Below are 21,304 nucleotides of genomic sequence, written 5' to 3'. Positions count from 1 at the left end.
TTTGATCCGGACCCGGGAGCGCGCAGAAGCGGGCAGGCGCGTGCTGGAGGGAGGGCGGCGCGGCTTCTCCGCGGCTGCGCCCAAGGACCCGGCCACCGCGGGAGGGACCTGGAGGGAGTCCCGCGGGGTCCCAGCCCGGCCTCGCCGCGACCAAACACACGCACCTGCCGTGGCCCCCTGCCCGACCACCTGGCGACCAAGGCCCGCCTGCACGCCGATAGGCTGGGCCCTGGCAACTTTGGGGGCGGGACCAACGCCAATCGGCCAATCCGGCCGCTCGATGGCCTTGGTCCCTGTCGTTGCCTTCGCGACCGCCCCGCAGGATCCCCTGGGGCCTATTCGCCTCTCACTTCCGAAGACTTTTGCCAGACTCCGGAAAACCCCCTACTCCTTGGGGATTGAGGGGTGCACCTCGGATTTGGGGGCAATAGAGAAAGCAAGGATGTCAAGGAGGGGTGAAGTCAAGTCAGCAAAGGCTTCCTGGCAGAGCCCCGCTTTCGCGGGGACAAGGTTAAGGGAGGCGGGCTAGGAGGTGTCAAAACGGGGACATGAAGGGACAGAGACAACCCCGTTGAAGGCTGGCCAGCCCAGGCCAGCCAGCGGGAGTGGGAGGTGCCATTTTGGCAGTGGTCTCTGTGGAGAGCCTTGCTGGGCTGGGGACCGTGGCATGGAGGGGGCAGAAGTGTGAGGAGGGGGTGTTCTTTGGACCCTATCTTTTCCATGGACCCTCCCCCACCCTGGGAGAACAAGTGGTGGTGAGAATGTAGGGGGAATTTGAACGCTTGTGCACTTTTAGAAATGTAAAGTGGTGCAGCCGCTGTGAAAAGCAGTATGTCAGGTCCTCAAAAAATTAAACAGAAAGGACAGTATGATCCAGCAATCTCACCTGAAAACGAGAACTTGAAATACCTGCACACCCGTGTTCACAGCAGCACTATTCACAACAGCTAAGAGGTGGAAGCAACTTGAGTGTCCGTCCATTGGCGGAGGAAAGTGGTGCATCTTATCCAGCTTTAAAACCAAAGGACGTTCCACTATGCTAATGGACAGTGACTGCAACGGGGTGGGGGTGGGGGCTTGATAATATGGGTGAATGTAGTAACCAAATATTGTTCATGTGACTCCTTCATAAGATTGTACATCAATGATACTTTAATAAAAAATAAAAGGGAAGGACATTCTGTGGTGACACCTGCTACAACGTGGGTGGACCTTGAGGACACGGTGCTCAGTGAAATAAGCCAGATGTAAGAGGATGAATCCTCTCTGATCCCACTCCTAGGAGGTCCCCAGAGGAGCCCCATCCACAGAGACAGAAAGTGGGTGGTGGGGCTGGGGGCTCAGAAAGGGGACACGGAGTGACTGTTTCATGGGGACAGAGGTTCAGTCTGGGAAGATGGAAAGGTCTGGAGTGGATGGTGGGGACGGCTGCAGAATGCCATGAATGTGCGTAATGCCACTGAACTGTACATGTAAGAATGGTTTTAAGATGGTAAATTCTATGTGATGCAGATTTTGTACAATTTTTTAAAAGGCTGGATGTTATCAATGTGGGAAAACTAAGGCACTACCAAGCAGGCAGCCTTTCTGGAGAACAGCTGGAAAGCGGTGTGAGCAGGGTGTCCTGGGACCCAGCCATGCCACTAAGCATCTACATTGTGGCAGATGCCCCCTCCCTCCTTATACCCTGAGCACCCACAGTCCCCACGTGCAGGGGAAGTCAGAAGTCAACACCCCTCCCCCACCTCAGAGCCACCTCAGCGGGGACAGACAGGAGCTGAGGCATCAATATGTCAGCTCTGTCACCCCTTGGGTGGGGACAATCGGAGGCATGTTCCCCATCATCTCCCAGAGCTCCCCAGCTGAGTGGAGCCTCTTTGCCCACAGGCTTGTTCACTCATTAACGCACTGTCATTAATGCTTACTGACTTCTGCCCCTTCTCAGCCTCACCTCCCCACTGCCCCACCACTAGTGCTGCCTGGAATTGCCTTCCAGGTAAAGTTATCTGCATGCAGTTCCTTGTCTCAGGGTCTGCATCTAAGACAAAACCTCACTCATCCATCCATCCATCATGTACTGGATGCCCACTGGGTGCCAGACACCACTCCAAGTGCCGGGGCCACTGCGGGAGCAGAGGAGATGTGGTGTCTGAAGTGCGTGGGGCTTCCGTCCAGTGACCCGGAGATCCTTGCACAAGCGCCCAAAGCAATGTGTTATCAAGATGTTCTGGCAGAAAACTGGAATCTGCCCCTCCAGGCGCAGGTCCCCAGCTTCTCCAGAGGCACAAAGAAGCCCAAGGAGACTATGTCCAACCCTGTCATATCACAAACTAACCTTATCCTCATGTACCATTTGTGTCTCCTGCCCTGCTGGGACAGAGGCTCAGAGAGAGGAGGGGCCTTGCCTATCTTGTGCACACAATGAAGGTTTGGCTTTTGGTGGCCTGTGGTCGCGCCCACATGGAACTCACTGAGGCCCAGTGCCCAAACGTGGCGCCCATTGCGGCATTTCACAGAGGAACCTAAGCCTATGGGGTCCCAATGCCCTGGGTCAGGTCTCCGGCTGTTGCTCATTTGCTGAACTCATTGGGAAGGGGTCCCTCTCTCCCACCTTGACCAGGTCCCCAGTCCCTGGAGTTCTGCAGACAGAGCAGGTCAAGGTTCAACCACAGAAGCCTGAGGGCCAAGTTGGACGATTTGCACATCTAATCCAGCCCAGGCCTCCTCCACCCAACCCTGTGGGGAGGAAAGAGTGGGGGTGGGAAGGCAAAATCCTCCTTTCCAGAAACCCCCCTCCTAGCCTGACTCCCAGAGCCTTCTGACCTCTGTGCCCCCCACCGGGACCTGGGAGAAGCTTCCTACCCCTCGCTATCCAAGCAGAGGGCAGGCATCCAGGCTGGGCAGGGGCAGGCAGGCGAGAACCTTCTGGTGGCTTCCTGAGGGTGGTTGGTCAGGGCAGGAAGGGGAAAGCCCCCTCCCCTCCTCTCCTGGTCGCAGGTTCCTTGGTGGCTGCCCCCGGGGTGGGCAGAGGAGGCCCTCCCTTGGGTTCTCTTCAGCCTGGCTCCCTGCAGGGCGACCCCAGGTTGGCTTTGGGAGCACAGTGCCTCCACCCCCTTGTGTCCCCAGGCGCTGCAGCCGCCCCGAATCCTAAAGTCCTTGATCCTCAGTCCCAGCCCCCCACCCCCACCCTGGCTCCTCTCGGGACTGCTGGGCTAGGGCTGCCCTCCTCCCGCAGTCCGGTGGGCCGGGGAGTAGGGGTCAACCGCGAGCTCTGCCTGGGGAGGAAGAGGAGGTGGGGCCCGGGCTGGGGCTCCCCTAAGGCGGTGGGGCGGCTCCTGGGCTCCTGCCCCGCCCCCGGCCCTGACTCACCCAGGCTGGCCCGGGAATCCTGCAGGAGTCCCAGCCACTCTGCTCCCAGACACCAAGCAGTTGGGCCCATCATCCAGCCCTGAGCTGTGGGGTAGGTGGCTCTCCCTGCTGGGGATGGAGTGGTGGGGGTGGGGGTGGGGGTCTGGAGGTCCATCCCAGGCACGGGGGGCACTGTGGCCCAAGCCCACCCTGCTCCAGGCACTCAAGGAGCTGGGGAAGGGGCTGGGGGGAGACAGCCTCAGCCGTGGCTAGCCCAAGGGCATTGCTCTGGGGGGCAAAGGGTGGAATGAAGATCAGCAGGCTGGGGAAGACCCCGGGGGGCTTGACCCCTTTCCTCCTTCTTGCCTGCAGAGTCAATAGCAGTAGCACTGTCTCTGGGACCCCCCCAACACCCCAGAACCTTACCACGTGCGGTCCTAGGTCCCCAGGTTGTCCCACTCTGGGACTCTTGAACCTCAAGACTCCCCAGACCCCCAAGTCCTAGCAGGGAAGCTTGGAAAAGTAGGAGGTTGGGAGTCCCCAGGCCTGGACCCGACCCTAGGTCTGCCACCAAGGGGCCACCCTCCCCAGCCACGTACCCCAATTTCTCTCTTGTGTAAACATCAAAGGTTGGACCTTGTGTTCTCCAAGGCCTGTCACTGTGTCTTCTTTGGCCCCCAACACAGGCTGTGGATGGGGAGAGGGGGCCAGATCAGAAGAACCCTCCACCACCATGGTTTGGGGAGCAAGGTGGGGGCCTGGGGAGGGCCTAGGACAGGAGAAGCAGGGGTGAGGCATGGATGGGCCGAGCTAAAGCTGGGTAGGGGGCATGAACGTCGTCCTGTGCTGACACAGACCCCCAACCTGGCCTGCAGAAGAGCCACCCCCATTGCCCCTTGGCCAGAACCCCCTCTGAGGTTCTTTCAGGAAAGATGCTGCATCTCAGTGAGAGGTTCTTGCTCAGGGTGAAACAGAGCAGGTGCGATCAGACAGATGGGACTTGGGGGGGTCGTGCCTGAAACGCCACTCGTGCCTTGAAGCCTTGAGCAAGCTCTGTCACAACGCTCGAGTCTGGGAAAGGGGGGCTCTGGCTCCCACGCCCACAGAGGTGGGATAAAACGAGGCCCTGAGAGCACTGGTGGCTCTAAGTTGCCTGTGGCCCTGCTGTTTCCTCGGGGCACCCCGCCCCTCGAGTTGCCCCACCAGCCCTGCTCAGACAAAGGGGGCCCAGCCTTGTGTCTGCGGAAGCTTAATGGCAGGTTCAGGCCATCAGGTTTGAGTCATGGAGACGGATAATGATAACTGCAGCATGTGTCCTGGGCGGTGTTGTGTGTGCACCTCGTTCCATGGGGGCCCCTGGGCCTTCCATGGGGACCTTGCCCACACCCTGGCTCCTGGGCTCTGGTCCTGGGTGTATGCTTCTGGTCCTTGACTGTGGTCCCTCGCCAGTGGGTGGTGGAGCTTCCACTGCTGTGAGCTGGGCTCGGTCATGAGGTTGGTCCCTGCCTGCATGTGTGGCATTCCTGCCACAGTCCCCAGGGTCACTGTTCTTAGGCTGGGCAGCTGAGCAGTGTTCCCTAGAAGGGACAGGTTTTCTGGGCAGGGAGAACCTAGGGGCTGGACCTGGCAGAGGGTGTCTGACCGGCTCCCTGGCCCTGGATCTGCCCTCAGTTCAGTGGATGCCCGCACTGTGCACACCCCAGAATGCCCCCAGGTGTCCCTTTTGGTGGCTGCAATATTCATGCAGCCCCTGGGGGCTGCTGAGCTGCCCCTGGTGACAGAGACTGGCTAATGCACTGGGGCGTTTCTCCTCTGCTTTTTGCTTAGGACAGGGTGTGACTGAGCGTGAGGGACTGACATGTGCCGGGGATACTGTACTTGTGAATCCCCTAGCGTGCGCCTGCTCCTGGGTGAGTCAGAGAGCCCAGGAGCCAGGGTGTGGGCAGGCATGTGCCCGTGTTGCATGCCATCACTGGCAGCCTCTGGGGGGATTAAGGGCTGCAGTGGACTGCCCCACCCTCAGCAGGATGGGCAGGGCCTGCAGCCTGTATCCCTGCCCCACCCTGTCCCCGTCCCTGCCTAGGAGTCACCCTAAGGCCTTCAGGGCCAGTTGGGACCAAAAAGAGACGCATGGAGGTGTCAGAGAGACTGATGGGTGTGGGCGGGCCTGCGGTCCAGAGACCACCCCTTGCTGTCCAGCCTGTGCCCAGTGACAGGCTATCAGGAGGACGGCAGGCTCTCAGAACCCACGGGAAATTGGGCTGTGTAGGCTGTGGAACATGGGTGCCAGGAGGGTAGGCCTTGCTGTCTCCCTTCCCTTCCCTTCCAGCCTCAGGAAGAGAGGAGGATTTCTTGGGAGGCCACCCTGCAGCCTGGCTGTGGGGGTGACGTTCCAGCTTGTGGCCCATGCCCACCCCGCTATGACTTGCCCCTGGCTGTCCAAATCTAGAATAATGATACCTTGGTCTGAAAGGAAGCCCAGGGACAAACAGAGTGGGCAGGCCGCCCAGGGGCCTGGCAACCCAGCCCTGGCCATGTGGTAGGTGCCACCCTGGCTTTCTCCCTGGGAGCCGCATCCGCATCCTCTGCTCCTCGCCATCCTGGCACCCCGCCCCAATCAGAGCCCAGGTGTCTGTCCTCTGCCTCAGGCCCTGGGCATCAGCCCACCTGGAAACCCTTGTGCCCCGGTCATCCCACCCCCTCCCCGGGGCTGAGCAGCCTTCCACTGCACCACTCCCTGCTGCCTCTGGGCCCGTAACCAGAGCCAGGCTCCAGCCGGCTTTTCCGGTTGGAGGTTGGAGGAGGTGCCCAGAGCGCCCCTGAAGGGGGTGGGGGCCCACACCCCGGAAGTCCTGGGCCCGGGGGCACTCTCTGCTCCAGGGGCGGAGGGAGCCTGGCTGTAGGGACACCGGGTTTCCGGAGACGGAGCAGCAGAGCGAGTGTTCCTCGGGCTGCTCCGTGACAAGGGGTGGGAGGAGATGCCTGGGGAAGGCCACACGCACAAGCCGGGGGACGGCCGCCCGTCCTGAGCTCTGAGCGGGCAGGCGGCATCAGAACAGGACCAGGGGCCGGGCAGCACAAGTGGTGAGAACAGGAGCCTCTTGGCTCCAGAGGGAGGTGAATTCTGGGGGAGGGGGAAGGGCGTCTGCCAGACCTGGGGCCGGGGGCATAGGCCTGTGTCCGGCTCCAGTGCAGGCCGTGGCCAGGTGCCCCCTGCTGAGGGTCCCTGGGCGCCTGCCTCCTCTCCCACAGGCAAGATGATTCCGGTGGCAGAGTTCAAGCAGTTCACGGAGCCGCAGCCGGCCTTCAAGTTGCTCAAACCCTGGTGGGATGTGCTGGCCGAGTACCTCACCGTGGCTATGCTCATGATTGGGGTCTTCGGCTGCACGCTCCAGGTGAGGGCAGGGCCTCCGGGGGTGGGGCCTGGGAAGTCCGGAAGTCCATTGCTGGTGACTGGGATCCGAAATCAGAGTGGATAAGGTCTCTTTTTTCCAAGGGCTTGGGGATGGCACCTGTTCCACGCCTCTCCTAGATCCTCGTGGCTTCTGGCAGGCTGTGGCTTATAGATGACCTCGCTGTGTTTCCGCATCATCTTCCCTCTGTGCGCAGGTCTCTGTCCCCTTTTTTCTTGTCATAAGGACACTGTCATGGTGGAGGGGACCCTTCCTAATGCCCTCATCTTAACTCAATTGTGTCTGCTTTGCAGACTATTTCTAAACAAGGCCACATTCACAGGTATTGGGGTCAGGACTTATGTATCTTTCCGGGGGACACAGACACAATTCAACCCAACTCCTTTTTTTTTAAGACAAAGACTGGTGCTCTCAGGTTTAGTGACTCTTTTGAAGCCACAGCCTGCTGGGGGCAGTCAGGGTTCAGGGATCCTCCCACCTCCAGCCTGCTTCTCTCCCCTCAACTCCTCGGGCCCTGCTGGCCCCCCTCAGCCTCTTTTGCCCTTTCCCCCATCCCCAGGTGACGCAAGACAAGATCATCTGTCTGCCCAGTCGTGAACCCTGGGAGAACTTATCAGAGGCTCCGTGCCAGCAGCTGCTGCCTCACGGGGTCTCCGAGCAGCTTGGGGGCCCCCGGGAGGTAAGCGGCCTCAAGAACAACCTGGACCTGCAGCAGTACAGCTTCATCAACCAGCTCTGCTACGAGACGGCGCTCCACTGGTACGCCAAGTACTTCCCCTACCTGGTCGTCATTCACACGCTCATCTTCATGGTCTGCACCAGCTTCTGGTTCAAGTTCCCAGGCACCAGCTCCAAGATCGAGCACTTCGTCTCCATCCTGGGCAAGTGTTTCGACTCGCCGTGGACCACGCGGGCCCTGTCCGAGGTCTCTGGGGAGAATCATGAGGCATCCTCGGCAGGGCTGGGGAAGGCAGGTGAGGGCGAGAAGGAGAAGGTGCTGGCAGAACCTGAGAAGGTGGTCACTGAGCCTCCGGCCGTCACCCTGTTGGACAAGAAGGAGGGCGAACAGGCCAAAGCCCTGTTCGAGAAGGTCAAGAAGTTCCGCCTGCACGTGGAGGAGGGGGATATCTTGTACACCATGTACATCCGGCAGACGGTGCTCAAAGTCTGCAAGTTCTTTGCCATCCTGGTCTACAGCCTCATCTACGTGGAGAAGATCAGCTTCCTGGTGTCCTGCCAGGTGGACACCTCCGAGGTCACGGGCTACGTCCGCTTCTGCTGTAACCACACCAAGGCCCACCTCTTCTCCAAGCTGGCTTTCTGCTACATCTCCTTCGTGTGCATCTACGGCATTACCTGCCTGTACACGCTCTACTGGCTCTTCCATCGGCCCCTCAAGGAATACTCCTTCCGTTCTGTGCGGGAGGAGACCGGCATGGGTGACATCCCAGACATCAGGAATGACTTCGCCTTCATGCTGCATCTCATCGACCAGTACGACTCACTGTACTCCAAGCGCTTCGCCGTCTTCCTCTCCGAGGTCAGCGAGAGCCGCCTGAAGCAGCTCAGCCTTAATCATGAGTGGACGCCCGAGAAGCTGCGGCAGAAGCTGCAGCGCAATGCTCAGGGCCGGCTTGAGCTGGCCCTCTGCATGCTCCCAGGGCTGCCGGACACTGTCTTCGAGCTCAGTGAGCTGGAGGCGCTCCGCCTGGAGGCCATCAGCGATCTCACCTTCCCCCCGGGCCTCTCACAGCTGGTAAACCTGCAGGAGGTCAGTCTGCTCCACTCACCCACCAGGCTGCCCTTCTCCTCCCAGGCCTTCCTGCGGGACCGCCTGAAGGTCGTGCGCGTCAAGTGCGAGGAGCTGCGCCAAGTGCCCCTCTGGGTGTTCGGGCTGCGTGGCCTGGAGGAGCTGCACCTCGAGGGGCTCTTCCCCCCGGAGCTGGCCCGGGCAGCCACCCTCGAGAGCCTCCGGGAGCTGAAGCAGCTCAAGGTGCTGTCCCTGCGGAGCAACGCCAGCAAAGTGCCAGCCAGCGTGACTGATGTAGCGGGGCACCTGCAGCGGCTCAGCCTCTACAACGACGGGACCCGTGTGCTCACCCTGAACAGCCTCAAAAAGCTGGTGGCGCTGCGGCAGCTGGAGCTGGTGGCCTGCGGGCTGGAGCGCATCCCTCACGCTGTGTTCAGCCTGGGTGCACTGCAGGAACTTGACCTCAAGGACAACCACCTGCGGTCCATCGAGGAGATCCTCAGTTTCCAGCACTGTCGGAAGCTGGTCACGCTCAGGCTGTGGCACAACCAGATCGCCTACGTCCCCGAGCATGTGCGGAAGCTCCGGGGCCTTGAGCAGCTGTACCTCAGCCACAACAAGCTGGAGACCCTGCCCGCCCAGCTGGGCATGTGCTCCAGCCTCCGACTGCTGGACGTCTCCCGTAACGGGCTGCACTCCCTGCCGCCCGAGCTGGGCCTCCTGCAGAATCTGCAGCACCTGGCGCTCTCCTACAATGCCCTGGAGGCCCTGCCCTACGAGCTCTTCTTCTGCCGCAAGCTGCGGACGTTGCTTCTCGGCTACAACCATCTGAGCCAGCTCTCGCCCCAGGTCGGGGCCCTCACGGCCCTCAGCCGCCTAGAGCTCAAAGGCAACCGCTGGGAGGCGCTGCCCGAAGAACTGGGCAACTGTGGGGGTCTCAAGAAGTCAGGGCTCTTAGTGGAGGACACTCTTTACGAGGGCCTGCCGGCAGAGGTGCGGGAGAAAATGGAAGAGTGAAGCCAGGGTCGGGGGCAGGCTGAGGTACTCCTGGTGGTTCACCCCAGAATCTCTACTACTGTCTTCTCGGGAGGTGGTCCGGTGGGCCCAGGCCAGGAGAGGAAGAGCAGATGTGAGCCTTGCGGGGCCTGAGCCAGATCCTGTGACTGGTTTGTCTGGGGAGGGATGGGAATCTGTGGATTTGGGGTGGAATGTCACAGAGAGATTAACTCAGGATTCACAGACCAAAACCATGCCTGTGTCTTTGGCTGGCTGGTCTGCTCCCAGCCCTGGGCCAGAACTGCTGCCCTTTCCCCCTGGATGTTCAGTTAGTGCCACATATGGGGGAGGGTCACATCCCAATGGGATTTCAACCCTTTCCCCCTGACCAACCCCAGATCTGGGGTTCTCTCCCAAGGAGGGCACACAGACACAGGGGACCAGTGTGGACCCCCCTCTCCACAACTCTGATGCTAATCATTATTTATAAGTTGTTGGCCAATGATACCTGCACATACACAAACTCAGAAAAATGGTTCTCATATTTGGTGGTGCATCAAAATCAACATCCCCAAAACAGAACATCTGGGGCCCCACCCCTGAAAGACTGACTCAGGAAGTTCCTGGCCTGGAAATAAGCATCCCACAGGGTTCTGATGCAGGTGGTCCTTAGTGCTGTCTATTGGGCAATGCTAACTGACAGCACAGATGTCCAGATGTCTAGAGCAAGGATTCTGAACCTTTTTAAGTCCTAGACCCTTTGAGCAGCTGAGAAAAGCTGGACACCTCCTTCCTCAGGAAAATGCTCATGTACGAGCCACGTTCTGCAAACAATTTAAGCAGTCAATGGATACCCCCAAGCCCCTCAACATATCCATTCATGGACGTCCTAAGGTTGGCATACCCCAGGGCTCAGAACATCTGTGGATATTACATTTCTCTGAGGATGGGCACAAGCTTTACCTTTCCAATATTACCTGTGCCAGGCAGCATATACCAGTAGGTGCTTAATAAATAACACTAATTACAAGAACCAAAATTCTTATCTCTGGTGTCCAAGCCTTCTGTTTCACCAACTACAGTTAAGTGGTGACACTCACATGCCAGGATCGAGGGTGGGAGTCTCCTGGGAATAGAGGGACAGAGGGCCCTTAACAAATCAGGAGAAATTAGGCGGCATCTTCTGCCTAGCTTTTTTTCTGAAGGACCTCTTTTCCTTTGCCTTCCCTGTGATTCTCCTGACTACACACTTTTGTATCTGCTCCATTCAGAAGTCACCAAAGAAGACCCCACACACCTTCAACGCCCAGCAGTGTTCCTGAGCTGGACTGGGAGAGGGCAGGGCTCTGGGCTCAGCCAGTCTGACTCTGACCGCTTGAGACTGGACACCTCTTAGGTGTCTGCAAAATGCGCGTGTCCTCCTGGCAACTGAGAGCACAGGCAAGTTGCCCTCTAGGAACTAGAATTTTGGATAGGGACGTTTCCCCAGCACCCATCAGACCAGTTAAAGAAAACGTCTAGGCTGCTGAGACGCCTAACCCCAGGGCGCGTCTTGTGCATAGTCCAGGAGCTGGGCACATTCCAGGGCGGGACAGATGGAGGGCGGGGTCTTTAATAAAGTCCCACGCGGGTCTGACCTGGAGCTCTGGCTTTGTCCTTGGCCCTGTCGCTTAAGTCAGGGTCATGCCGCTGGATTCCTGGGGCTCTGACAGCGGCCCGAGCCCTATGCGGCCTCTGCCGTTTGTCCTTGGGCGACACTGAGCTTGCTGAAATGGAAAGGGAATCCCACGGGTGCCTAATTAGGGTGAGAAGGCAGCAATTAAGCATAACAGGATCCTAATGAAGTGCTATCTGAGACAAGAAAGGCAATTCTGAGAGGGCGTGGGTGCCAGAAAACAGGTCCGGCCACCTAAGAGCCAGGAAGAGACTGAGGTCACAGCAGGAGAACACCGGCAAGAGCCTCTGAGAGCTAAGGCTGCGCGTGCGCACCAGGAGCCACACGCTTGATTTCGTCTCCCACTCTATAAGCATGCGCGCTGCTTTCCCCTCCGAGTAGGTGGGCCTCCACACTACGTCGCTCGCCCAGGAGCTCCGGAAATCGCGCATGCGCATCAGGTTCGAGAGACTGCACGTTGCCAGCCGTGAGCTCTAGGTGGAGTCATCCCTCCAGGCTCGAGACCAGTACGCAAGCGCAGAGGTTCGCACGAGGGAAGGGCGGGCGCGCGCCGCGGGCATGCGCCAAGCGGGGTGAGACGGCGGCTCGGCGGGGTCATCCAAACGCAGGCGCAGTGCGGTGTTTGTCTGCCGGACTGACGGACGGCCGGGCGGTGCGCGGCGGCGGCGGCGGCGGCGGCGGCGGCGGCGGCGGGGAAGATGGCGGCGTCCTCCCTGGAGCAGAAGCTGTCCCGCCTGGAAGCAAAGCTGAAGCAGGAGAACCGCGAGGCCCGGCGGAGGATCGATCTCAACCTAGATATCAGCCCCCAGCGGCCCAGGCCCAGTAAGCACGGCGGCTTGGGGGAGGGGGCGGGCGGGGCGGGGCGCGCGCCGTGGGAGGCCCCGCCCACGCAAACAGGCCCCGCCCCCGCTTCCGGGGCGCTCTTACTCCTCCTCCTCCCCGCCCCCTGCTGTCAGCTCGCGGGGAGAGGGTCACCGTGACCCGGGGGCGTGGGGACGGCGGGCTCCCGGGGGGCGCTCTCCCGGCCCGGGGGTTCACCCTTGCGGGGTCTGGGAGCCTAGTTGCCCGGCCCCAGGCGAGGCTCCCCCCCACCTGGTGACCCGCCCCCGTCACCGTGATCCCCGGAGCCGCGGTCACCCACGTTGAGTCGCGTACCCCCTACACCACGAGGCCGCGAGCCCATCCAGGTCCCCCGCAAACATGTACACATCCCTTCCCACCAGAGGAGTCCACTCCTGCCGGCCCCCTCCCCCCTGTTTGCACGTGGGTCCGTGTCATGTGGGTTCAGCGGGTGATCCACTCACACCCATGCACACCTGGCCCGAGATCACTTGAGCGCATGTAACCTTTCTCTGACCAGGTGATTCTTCGCCTTCCCCTCTGTGACCGTGTCCGCCTAGCCTGGGACCTTGTCATTGGGTTCCCCGACCCCCTCCCACATCAGCACCAGGCCCCATGTTCTGTGACTGGTTTCATTGCCACCATCTTGCGATGGGTCCCTACAAATAGACTCCCCCAACCACCAGCCTGGCCACTTTGTTGCCAGGGCTCAAGTGATTTCCCCCCACCCGCACCTAGCCGGGGAGCCCTGAGGCCAGTGTGACGTCCAGGCACGCCGGCAGCACACGTACACCTGCCCTGTGATCCCACCGTCTTAGTGCTCACCTCCCTGGCATTTTGTCATCTGGAATCAAGAGCCGTCCCCACCCCCAACACCCACACCTGGCCTGGAATAATTTCTACTCTCCTGGTCACCACCGTGCTCCCCAAGCCTCTCTGCTGGAGGGCATCAGATTTTCCCCTCCTCGCAGACCTGATGAACAGCAGCCCCTTCCCCACGTGCTTTCTGTGTGTGTCTCAACCAGCAGGTTGTTCTGTGTATTTTCTGATATGGTCCTTATAGATACATAGGTCCCTGTGGTGTCCTGACAGGAGGAGGAAGACACCCCCTTATCTGGGTACCCCACCCTCACTCTGCTCACCCGGCCTGACCACAGCTCACTCATCCCCAATACCTGTGTGGGGTCTACTCCCCTCCCCTTTCTGACCTGGGATGACCTGGGTTCCTCCCTGGAGGTGGTCTGTTAGGGGGCTCAGAGAAAGCCCCGAGGCAGTGATGCTGGGCTGGGTGTGAGGCCTAGGGCGCCTCACGGGGTGACTGTCCCGGCTGCAGAGCCAGGCACGGCGAGGTCCCCAGCGGGCAGGCCCCAAGGAACCCCCTCCAGGCATCTGTGTTTGTCAGCTCATGCCATCCTCCCCGCCCTCCATCTCTGTCATCTGTACCCATCTCTGCGGTTTGGTGCCTCCCCGCCCTCCCCACCTCCTCCTCGTTATGATTTGATTTCTTTTCTTTTGGACAAATCGGTTGTTTCTGTTGTGATTTATCGTGGTGTTGTTTTTTTTCTTCCTTTTCCCCATCCAGTTATTGTGATCACTCTAAGCCCTGCTCCTGCCCCGTCCCAGCGAGCAGGTACCAGCCTTTTTATCATCGCTGCTTGGACATCTGCACCATTGACTTAACCGCTGCCCCGCAGAATGCCATCCCCACCCCCATGCTGTGTGCGCGTGCGTGCGTGCATCTCCTGTCTCACTCTCTCTCCTTCCACACCGTCAGTGTCTGGGCCTCCGGCCCCTGCCTCGGTCAACTCTCCCTTCCCGCTCTGCCCTTCCTGTCAGACTCAGGTTTGGACCCCCTGGAAGAATAAGTGGGCTTCCTTACTGATGGGGAGTCTGCTGCCTTCAGGAGGGTCCCGCGTGTGCATGCAGGCACGTGTGTGTGAGAGAGGGACAGATGGGTGTGCCAGGCAGGTGGGCCAGCCTGCTGATTCATTTCAGCAACTCAGCGAACACACGTTGTCCCCTGCGTGCTGTGCCTGTTCTGGGCACTGAGGAACTGAGTCCTCCTCGTGCGTGCGGCTGACACTCCGGTGGGGGTAGGGGGTGGGGGTGCGGGTGCGGGGAACAGCGAGCACATTCAGGGTTGGGGGCGGCTGGGGGCCGTGAGACAGCTGTGAGAAGAGGGAGTAGAGCAGGGCCGGGGCTCCTGCAGGGGGCGGTCGGGGAATCTCTGGAGCAAAGCTGTGGAAGGTGGGGGAGCACGTGAATGGAGGCAGAGGCCCGAGCACGGGCCGGGCTGCGGGCGGGATGGACGCGGATGTCTTGGCTTGGAGGGGCTCGCAAGTGCAGTTGGCTGCCTAGTGCACGTGTGACTGGCTGTGTGTGTGAGACGGGGGGCTCTGGCCTGTCGCCTGCCTGTCTGCACGTGTATGGGGGTCTGTGTCACGTCGTGTGTGTGTGTGTGTGTGTACGCGCGCATGCACACGCGTCGGGCTGATAGTCTGGTACATCGGGGGCCTCCGTTGGCCCTGTGTTCCCGTGCGCGCTCTCTCTCTGCCTCTTGCTTTCACTCTGCCCTCCTAACCTGCTGTGTGGCCCGGCACCACCTCTGGGATCTCTGTTCTCAGGGCCTCTTTGTGCCTCTCCCTGTTCCTTAGCCAGCCGACACCAACCCCCCTCAAATCCCCACCGCGCTTCAGTTTGAGGGGCCTGCTGGAAGCCTCTGTCCCTCGGAAGCCTTTTCCCCGGGCTCGGGGGCAGCCCTCAGGGCTGGGTGGACCCGGTGAGGGAGGAGCCCCGTTGGGGCACTAAGGGGTGTCCAGAGGGTAGGAGTGTGGTCCTCGTCCCAGAGCTCTTGGCAGTACGACCGCCCTCCCCACCACCAGCCAGGAGATGAGAACCTGGCAGTGTCCCCAGAGAATCCGGGTTCAGGGGGAGCATGGGGGTCCTAAGGCTCCCTGAGATTTGTTGAGCCGCAGAGGGAGGGATTAAGACTGATTCTGGCCACAGCGTGACAAAGCAGGGGGCCGGGCTGCCAGGAGGGCACACAGGCATCGTGGCCTCCCGGCCAGTGGACACTGCTGGGATTGGCCATGTCCCCCTTGTCCCTGGAGCTCTTCCTTTGCTCCTCCCAGGCCCTAGCAGGCCCTGCGTCCTCCCTAGGGCTGCAGACCAGTGTCAAAGACCTGCCAGCCAGCTGCCAGCAGCTCAGGCATATGTGCCCCTGCCCATGGGTCCCGGGCCCACATCACCAGGTGCCTGCAGAACTGGCGGCGGGAAGGTGGGCCAGGCAGGAGCTACTGAGAGAGGGGCGGCCCCTGAGGCCCCTTGGCCGCCCCGGTGAGAAGGCGAGCCTTGGAGCGTGCCTGTAGCCAGTGCCCTTCTGACTGGGGTCAGTGGAGGATCATCTCTCCTCCAGGGGTCACCCCAGCCTCTGGTCCCCCCACACTGTTGCCAGCCCAGCCAGGGAAGCTCCTAGCCCTTTGGGAAGCCTGCTGTCCTGTCCCAGGGCTTTCTCTGGCCTGTCTCTGCAGCACCTCCCCTGGGCAGCTGGGCCCCAAGCCTTGGCTCCCGTCTGTCTGTCTCCTGACCCCCGGCCCCCTAATGCTGCCTGCCCGTTCTGGGGTGCCCGCTGCCTGCCCCGCTGCCTGCCTGCCTGCCTGTAGCATGCCCAAGCTGTCTGCATGCAGGCTGCTGGGAAGAACCAGATGCCACTGGCTGGCCCAGCACCCCCTCCCTCAGTTCCAGCAGCCCCGGGGGGGCTGCGCCACCTGGGTCCCCTCACCTGAAGGACTCTGCGCCTCCTGGGGTCCTGCCCCTATTCCTGTTGTCCCCAGCTCCACAGGCTGTGCAGGGAGGCTCAGAGATGAGCCTGCTGGCCAGAGGGTGGCCCTCGCTGACCTTGGAATAGAATGTGGGGCAAGGCAGGCAGAAGGCTGGGTCCCTTGCCCTCTGGCTTCCTAGGGTGGTCTGCCTGACTCTGGTTGGCAGCCAGGTTCAGTGCTGCCCACAGGGCCAGAGCCCAGGCTGATGCTGGTGGGTATTCCCTTCTCTCTTGGCCCAGAGTGTGGGTCCTGTGGCCCTGGGCCTGCTGCCTGGGTTGGGGTGGGGAGGAAAGGGACATGCCAGGGAGGCTGCTGGGGTGAGGGGCGCCGTTAGCCTCAAGCCTCGGTTCTCTGCCAGCACAGACTTGGGGACAGTGCCTCAGCCTCTGGGGACCACCCCTCCCCACCAGCCCACTCCATCCCCTCCCAGGTCAGTGGGGTGGGAGAGGGCACCCTGAGAAGGGCCCAGGGGTGGAGGGAGGCCCCAGTTCCTGTAGCCCAGCAGGTGGGGGCGGCCTACCTGAGGGCTGTCAGGGAGGGAGAGACCAGAGCCGTGAGTCCCCCGAGTGCCAGCCCTGAAGCTGGGGCCGACTGGGAGCTAACCCCCTCTCTCCCCCTGGTTCTCACCACCCCAGCCCTGCAGCTCCCGCTGGCCAATGATGGGGGCAGCCGCTCGCCATCCTCCGAAAGTTCCCCGCAGCACCCCACGCCCCCTGCCCGGCCCCGGCACATGCTGGGGCTTCCGTCCACCATGTTCACACCGCGCAGCATGGAGAGGTGAGCCATCGCAACAGGCCAGCTGGCCAGTGGGGGTCATCTGCAGGTCGGTGTTGGGGGGGCTAAGTCTGTGGGAATCTCTGAGTTCTGGGACTGGGTGGCCTTAGATTGGTTTGGACCCTGTCTACTGGCACCCATTCCCTGTCCCCCCAGCATCGAGATTGACCAGAAGCTGCAGGAGATCATGAAGCAGACAGGCTACCTGACCATCGGGGGCCAGGTACCACTCCTCATGGCCCCTGGCGGGGGTGGGGTGGGGGGGGTCGGTGGGCAGGCCCCGCAGCGGGACTAGGTTCTCTGAGGGAGGCATGCCGGAGCCCCGTGGGCCCTTCAGCTCTGGCTGCCCTCGCCAGCGCTACCAGGCAGAGATCAATGATCTGGAGAACCTGGGGGAAATGGGCAGCGGCACGTGCGGCCAGGTGTGGAAGATGCGCTTCCGGAAGACAGGCCACGTCATCGCCGTCAAGGTGAGCCCCGCCCCTTCCTGATGGCCCCTCCCCTCCCTGGTGGCCCCGCCCCCACGGCCAGAGCCAAGGCTCCCTTCTTCCCTTGCAGCAAATGCGGCGCTCTGGGAACAAGGAGGAGAACAAGCGGATCCTCATGGACCTGGACGTGGTGCTTAAGAGCCACGACTGCCCCTACATCGTGCAGTGCTTCGGGACCTTCATCACCAACGTGAGCCCACCCTGCCGCCAGAGAGGCCTAGGGGCTCCTTTCCCCTCGCCCGCTGGTAGCCTGTGGGGGGAGGGGGCAGCCTCTTCTTGCTGCTTCCTGAGTGTGCCAGGCTGGAATAGAGTGGGAGGGAGGTTTGCAGCCCCCCAAGCCCCCTGCTGCCTCCGCAGACCGACGTCTTCATCGCCATGGAGCTCATGGGCACGTGCGCAGAAAAGCTCAAGAAGCGGGTGGAGGGTCCCATCCCGGAGCGCATCCTGGGCAAGATGACGGTGGCGGTGGGTGTCCGGCTGGGATGTGGCCGGGAGGGTGGCCCCCAGGCCCTGGCCCCCCTCACCGGTGCCCTCCGCTGTCCGCGCTGCAGATCGTGAAGGCGCTCTTCTACCTGAAGGAGAAGCATGGCGTGATTCACCGGGACGTCAAGCCCTCCAACATCCTGCTGGACGAGCGGGGCCAGATCAAACTCTGTGACTTCGGTATCAGCGGCCGCCTGGTGGACTCCAAGGCCAAAACGCGGAGCGCAGGCTGTGCTGCCTACATGGCAGTAAGTGGGGGCCCAGTGAGCGCGTTGGGGGTCTGAGCAGCGCACGGCCAGCCGCAGGGGCACATCCTCCCCTTCTCCCACCGGCAGCCGGAGCGCATCGACCCCCCGGATCCCACCAAGCCAGACTACGACATCCGGGCAGATGTGTGGAGCCTGGGCATCTCCTTGGTGAGTTGGGGTCCCGGACTGGAGACAGCACCCTTTCGGGATCTGGACAGGTTCAGCATGGGGAGGGCAGAGCCTGGCCGCCACTGCCCCAGCTGCCCGTCTCTCCCCAGGTGGAACTGGCCACGGGCCAGTTTCCCTACCAGAACTGCAAGACGGACTTCGAGGTCCTCACCAAAGTCCTGCAGGAAGAGCCCCCACTCCTGCCCGGCCACATGGGTTTCTCGGGGGACTTTCAGTCCTTCGTCAAAGACTGGTGAGGAGCCTCTGCCTCGTCCTGGGCCCTGGGCGGGCAAGGCCAGGTTGGCCCAACACTCTTGGCTGCTGGGGAGGTTTGGGAACAGTGGGAGTTCCTGGGGTGGGGGTGGGGCTTGGTACAGGCAGGTCGGGGCTGGCGCCTGAGCCCCAGGAGCCAGGAATGGGGTGTGGGCCCAGGCCCAGGCCCAGGGGACTGCTGGCCCAGGGCTGGTCAGCAGGGTGGCCTTGTGGAGTTTCAGAGCAAGCAGAGGTCCCCCAGGGCTGAGGGCATGTGTCCCGCAACCGTAGCAGTTAAGCCTGCAGCCTGCAGGTCGTCCTTGTCTGAATCTCTCTGGAGGAGCCCCCCACCTCTCCCTCGGGCACCTCACGACCCACTTTGGGCTCGCATCACAGGTGGGACCCCCCTGTGCCGGCCCCAGGGCCTCTGCGGCTCGGCAGCCATCTGCGTAGGACCACCGGGACGCAGCTCCTCCTCCCCAGGGACCTCAAGGATCTCTGGTCTGGGTGGGAGGGCAGCTGAGCCCCCTCCCAGGCTGACTGCTCTTCTCTCCTTCCACAGCCTTACTAAAGATCACAGGAAGAGACCAAAGTATAATAAGCTACTTGTGAGTACCCGGTCCTCCCAGCCCCCTCCCCTCCATGCCTGGGGCCTGGGCTGGACCAGAGGGAAAGCTGCCCCAGCCCTAAGAGCCACCCTTGGGCCCCCAGGAACACAGCTTCATCAAGCGCTACGAGACGCTGGAGGTGGACGTGGCTTCCTGGTTCAAGGATGTCATGGCGAAGACTGAGTCGCCGCGGACTAGTGGAGTCCTGAGCCAACACCATCTGCCCTTCTTCAGGTAGCCGCGTGGCGATGGCCAGCCCTACTGGGGGCCGGGGGCGTGGCCGCAGGCCACCCCTTTCCCACCTGGTCACCTAGCTGCCCGCCAGGGGAGACCTGGGACCCAGATGGCCACCGAGGGCTGAGGACAGGAAGTAGGGGTGCCGACCCACCCCTGACTCCTTGCCTGGTGGCCGTGGACAGATGTGCCCACCAGGCCCCAGCCCTTCCTGTCCTGGGGTCAGCTGGCCGTGCGAGTCCCCAACAGACACTGTGAACGGAAGACAGCAGGCCGCGACAGACTCGCTATTTATTCAGTCATAACCTCTGGGCTGGGGCGGCCCCCAGGGTTGGGGAGAGCCCCCACCCCACACCCTCCTCACTGGCAGTGTGCTGCCACCCACCCCCTGCTGTGCACATGCTCCACCTCATCTCCTCCTGTCACCCCCTCTCTACCTCTCTGGCTTTCCCCGGCTCCCTCCCCACCTCGCCTCTCCCCTGGCCCATGCCAGGCTCCACGGGGGACTCCTGGGTCCCCTTGGATCTCTGGTGACAGTCACCATCGGCTGGCATCCTTGCCCCAGGAAGGTGGGCTGGGCCTTGTAACTGCAGCCAGACCTGGGCTGGTTGGTGTCCCTCTTTCTCTTTGATCTCAGGGGGTCCTTTTTGGAGTTTATTGTATTTTATTGTACTGGGTGGGGTGTTTGGGGTGGGTTGGGGGAGAAGAGCTGTTCTCATGGGGTTTGTCAGTACCTTCAGAAACTCTTACCAAAGTCATGTTTAGCTGCTTGTGGGGGGCCCCTGCCCACCTGCCTGGGGCACATGGGGCTGGGGCCTGGGCCACTGTGCCTTGAAGGCCCAGCCGGGTAGAGGGGTGTCCCAGAGGTGGGCTGTGGGGGCTCCTTTTCCCTTAGGGCTGGAGACTGGCCACAGCTGGGGTGGGGGGTGAGTTGAGGACCTCAGGGTACAGAGGGAGCCAGGGGCCGTGGCCACCCAGGGTGGCCTTCAGGAAAGGCGGGTGTGGGTGTGGTGGAGGGCAGCAGACGCAGGTGCGGCAGGGAGGTGGTGGGGGAGTTGAAGGCGGGAGTGGGCCGAGGGGCCTGGGCAGGCGGGGAGCAAGGGTATGAGGAGGGGTGTAGGGGTCCGAGGACGTGTGATGGGAACAGAGGTGGGCGGGCTGAGGGCTAGGGGTGTGCCGGGAGGCTCGCCCTCACGATAGTCCTGAGTGCCTCCTGACTCGCCCAGAGCTGGCCAGTCCACAGGCCCCGGGGCCGCCAGCAGCTGCAGCGGGAGGGGGGTTTCCTTTTGGTTGGTGATGCATGCAAATCACGTGGTCAACAAAATAACAAAAACAAAAACAAAAACAAAAAAGCCCCACAAAACCAACACCAAAGGTGAGGAAGCTCGCTGAATGTAGCTGAAGCAGTCTAGACTTAGGCGCCACTGTATGCTATCTATCCTATGGACCTGTTACTCTTGAACTCACAAGAAGCCGCATGTTTAAAGAGTACCCCCAGCCAGCCTCTCTGTCCCTCCCCAGCCTCGGGAAGGGACAGCCACCTTCTCTTGCCCCAAGTCCCCTTTGTGAGGGGATGGGGATGGGGGCACAGTGGGGGGCCAACAGGCCTGGCCTCCCGGCCCTCCCTTGCCAGGCCCAGCCATGGGGGCCTGAGCGGGCGGCCTGAAGGTCCCATGGCTGGTCCCAGGGCTAGTGCAGGCCCGAGGCCAGCTGCCTGGGTCTATTTTTTTATTTAACTAGTTTCTGTTTGGTGTGTGTGTGTGTCTGCCCGCCCCACCCCCCTTCAGTGTTAAATGGGAGGCCTGGGGGAGCCTTCCCCCCCATGTCCTTCCCCTCCGTCACCAGCCACCAGCCATCCCTGTCTCCACCAGGCAGTGGGCGGAGTGGGCAGGCAGGTAGGGGAGCTGGGCCTGGCCCCGCCCGCTGGCCCTCAGCCCCTTCTCAGGCCACCAGTATCGCCTGGTCCCTTTTAAAAACAAAACACCCACGTTTATAAATCCTTAGATGCTTGAGAATAAAACCCCTCCCATTTCTTCCTCTGAGTCTGTGGTGTGTCGTGACCCTGGAAGCCTGGGCGGGAGGGCCCAGAAGCCGCGACCCTGGGGTGGTGGGCAGGGGCAGCAGTGCCAGCTGAGGCAGCCCCTGGGTGGAGAAGAGAGGTGGGCCTGGTAGGGTGCTGTTTCAAGTGACCTGCTTGTTAAGTATC

General features: G+C 61.6%; 2 protein-coding genes across 6 annotated transcripts; both read left to right on the top strand.

Annotated features, from left to right (window-relative positions):
- Positions 1 to 3,354: 3,354 nt before the first annotated feature.
- Positions 3,355 to 10,552, top strand: LRRC8E (leucine rich repeat containing 8 VRAC subunit E). Of its 4 annotated transcripts, none has more exons than XM_017680295.3 (3): positions 3,355 to 3,460; positions 6,601 to 6,743; positions 7,321 to 10,552. In XM_017680295.3, the coding sequence occupies exons 2-3, from the start codon at positions 6,606 to 6,608 to the stop codon at positions 9,526 to 9,528; spliced, it is 2,346 nt and encodes a 781-aa protein (XP_017535784.2). In that variant the 5' UTR covers positions 3,355 to 3,460; positions 6,601 to 6,605; the 3' UTR covers positions 9,529 to 10,552. The 4 variants fall into 4 exon arrangements, with proteins under 4 accessions (XP_017535784.2, XP_073076690.1, XP_017535785.2 ...); XM_017680296.3 differs by lacking the exon at positions 3,355 to 3,460 and adding an exon at positions 5,265 to 6,432; XM_073220589.1 differs by lacking the exon at positions 6,601 to 6,743 and having other exon boundaries at positions 3,377 to 3,460.
- A 1,170-nt stretch (positions 10,553 to 11,722) lies between these two features.
- Positions 11,723 to 21,134, top strand: MAP2K7 (mitogen-activated protein kinase kinase 7). Of its 2 annotated transcripts, XM_037018180.2 has the most exons (12): positions 11,723 to 12,004; positions 13,605 to 13,652; positions 16,479 to 16,620; positions 16,774 to 16,840; positions 16,974 to 17,087; positions 17,176 to 17,295; positions 17,463 to 17,570; positions 17,657 to 17,836; positions 17,924 to 18,004; positions 18,115 to 18,257; positions 18,819 to 18,864; positions 18,968 to 21,134. In XM_037018180.2, the coding sequence occupies exons 1-12, from the start codon at positions 11,881 to 11,883 to the stop codon at positions 19,100 to 19,102; spliced, it is 1,308 nt and encodes a 435-aa protein (XP_036874075.1). In that variant the 5' UTR covers positions 11,723 to 11,880; the 3' UTR covers positions 19,103 to 21,134. The 2 variants fall into 2 exon arrangements, with proteins under 2 accessions (XP_036874075.1, XP_036874076.1); XM_037018181.2 differs by lacking the exon at positions 13,605 to 13,652.
- The last annotated feature ends 170 nt before the right edge of the window (positions 21,135 to 21,304 follow it).

The sequence above is a fragment of the Manis javanica genome, chromosome 13, assembly GCF_040802235.1.
Source record: "Manis javanica isolate MJ-LG chromosome 13, MJ_LKY, whole genome shotgun sequence".
In the NCBI taxonomy this organism is placed as follows: Eukaryota; Metazoa; Chordata; class Mammalia; order Pholidota; family Manidae; genus Manis; species Manis javanica.
This window is presented reverse-complemented; position numbering and strand designations above follow the sequence as displayed.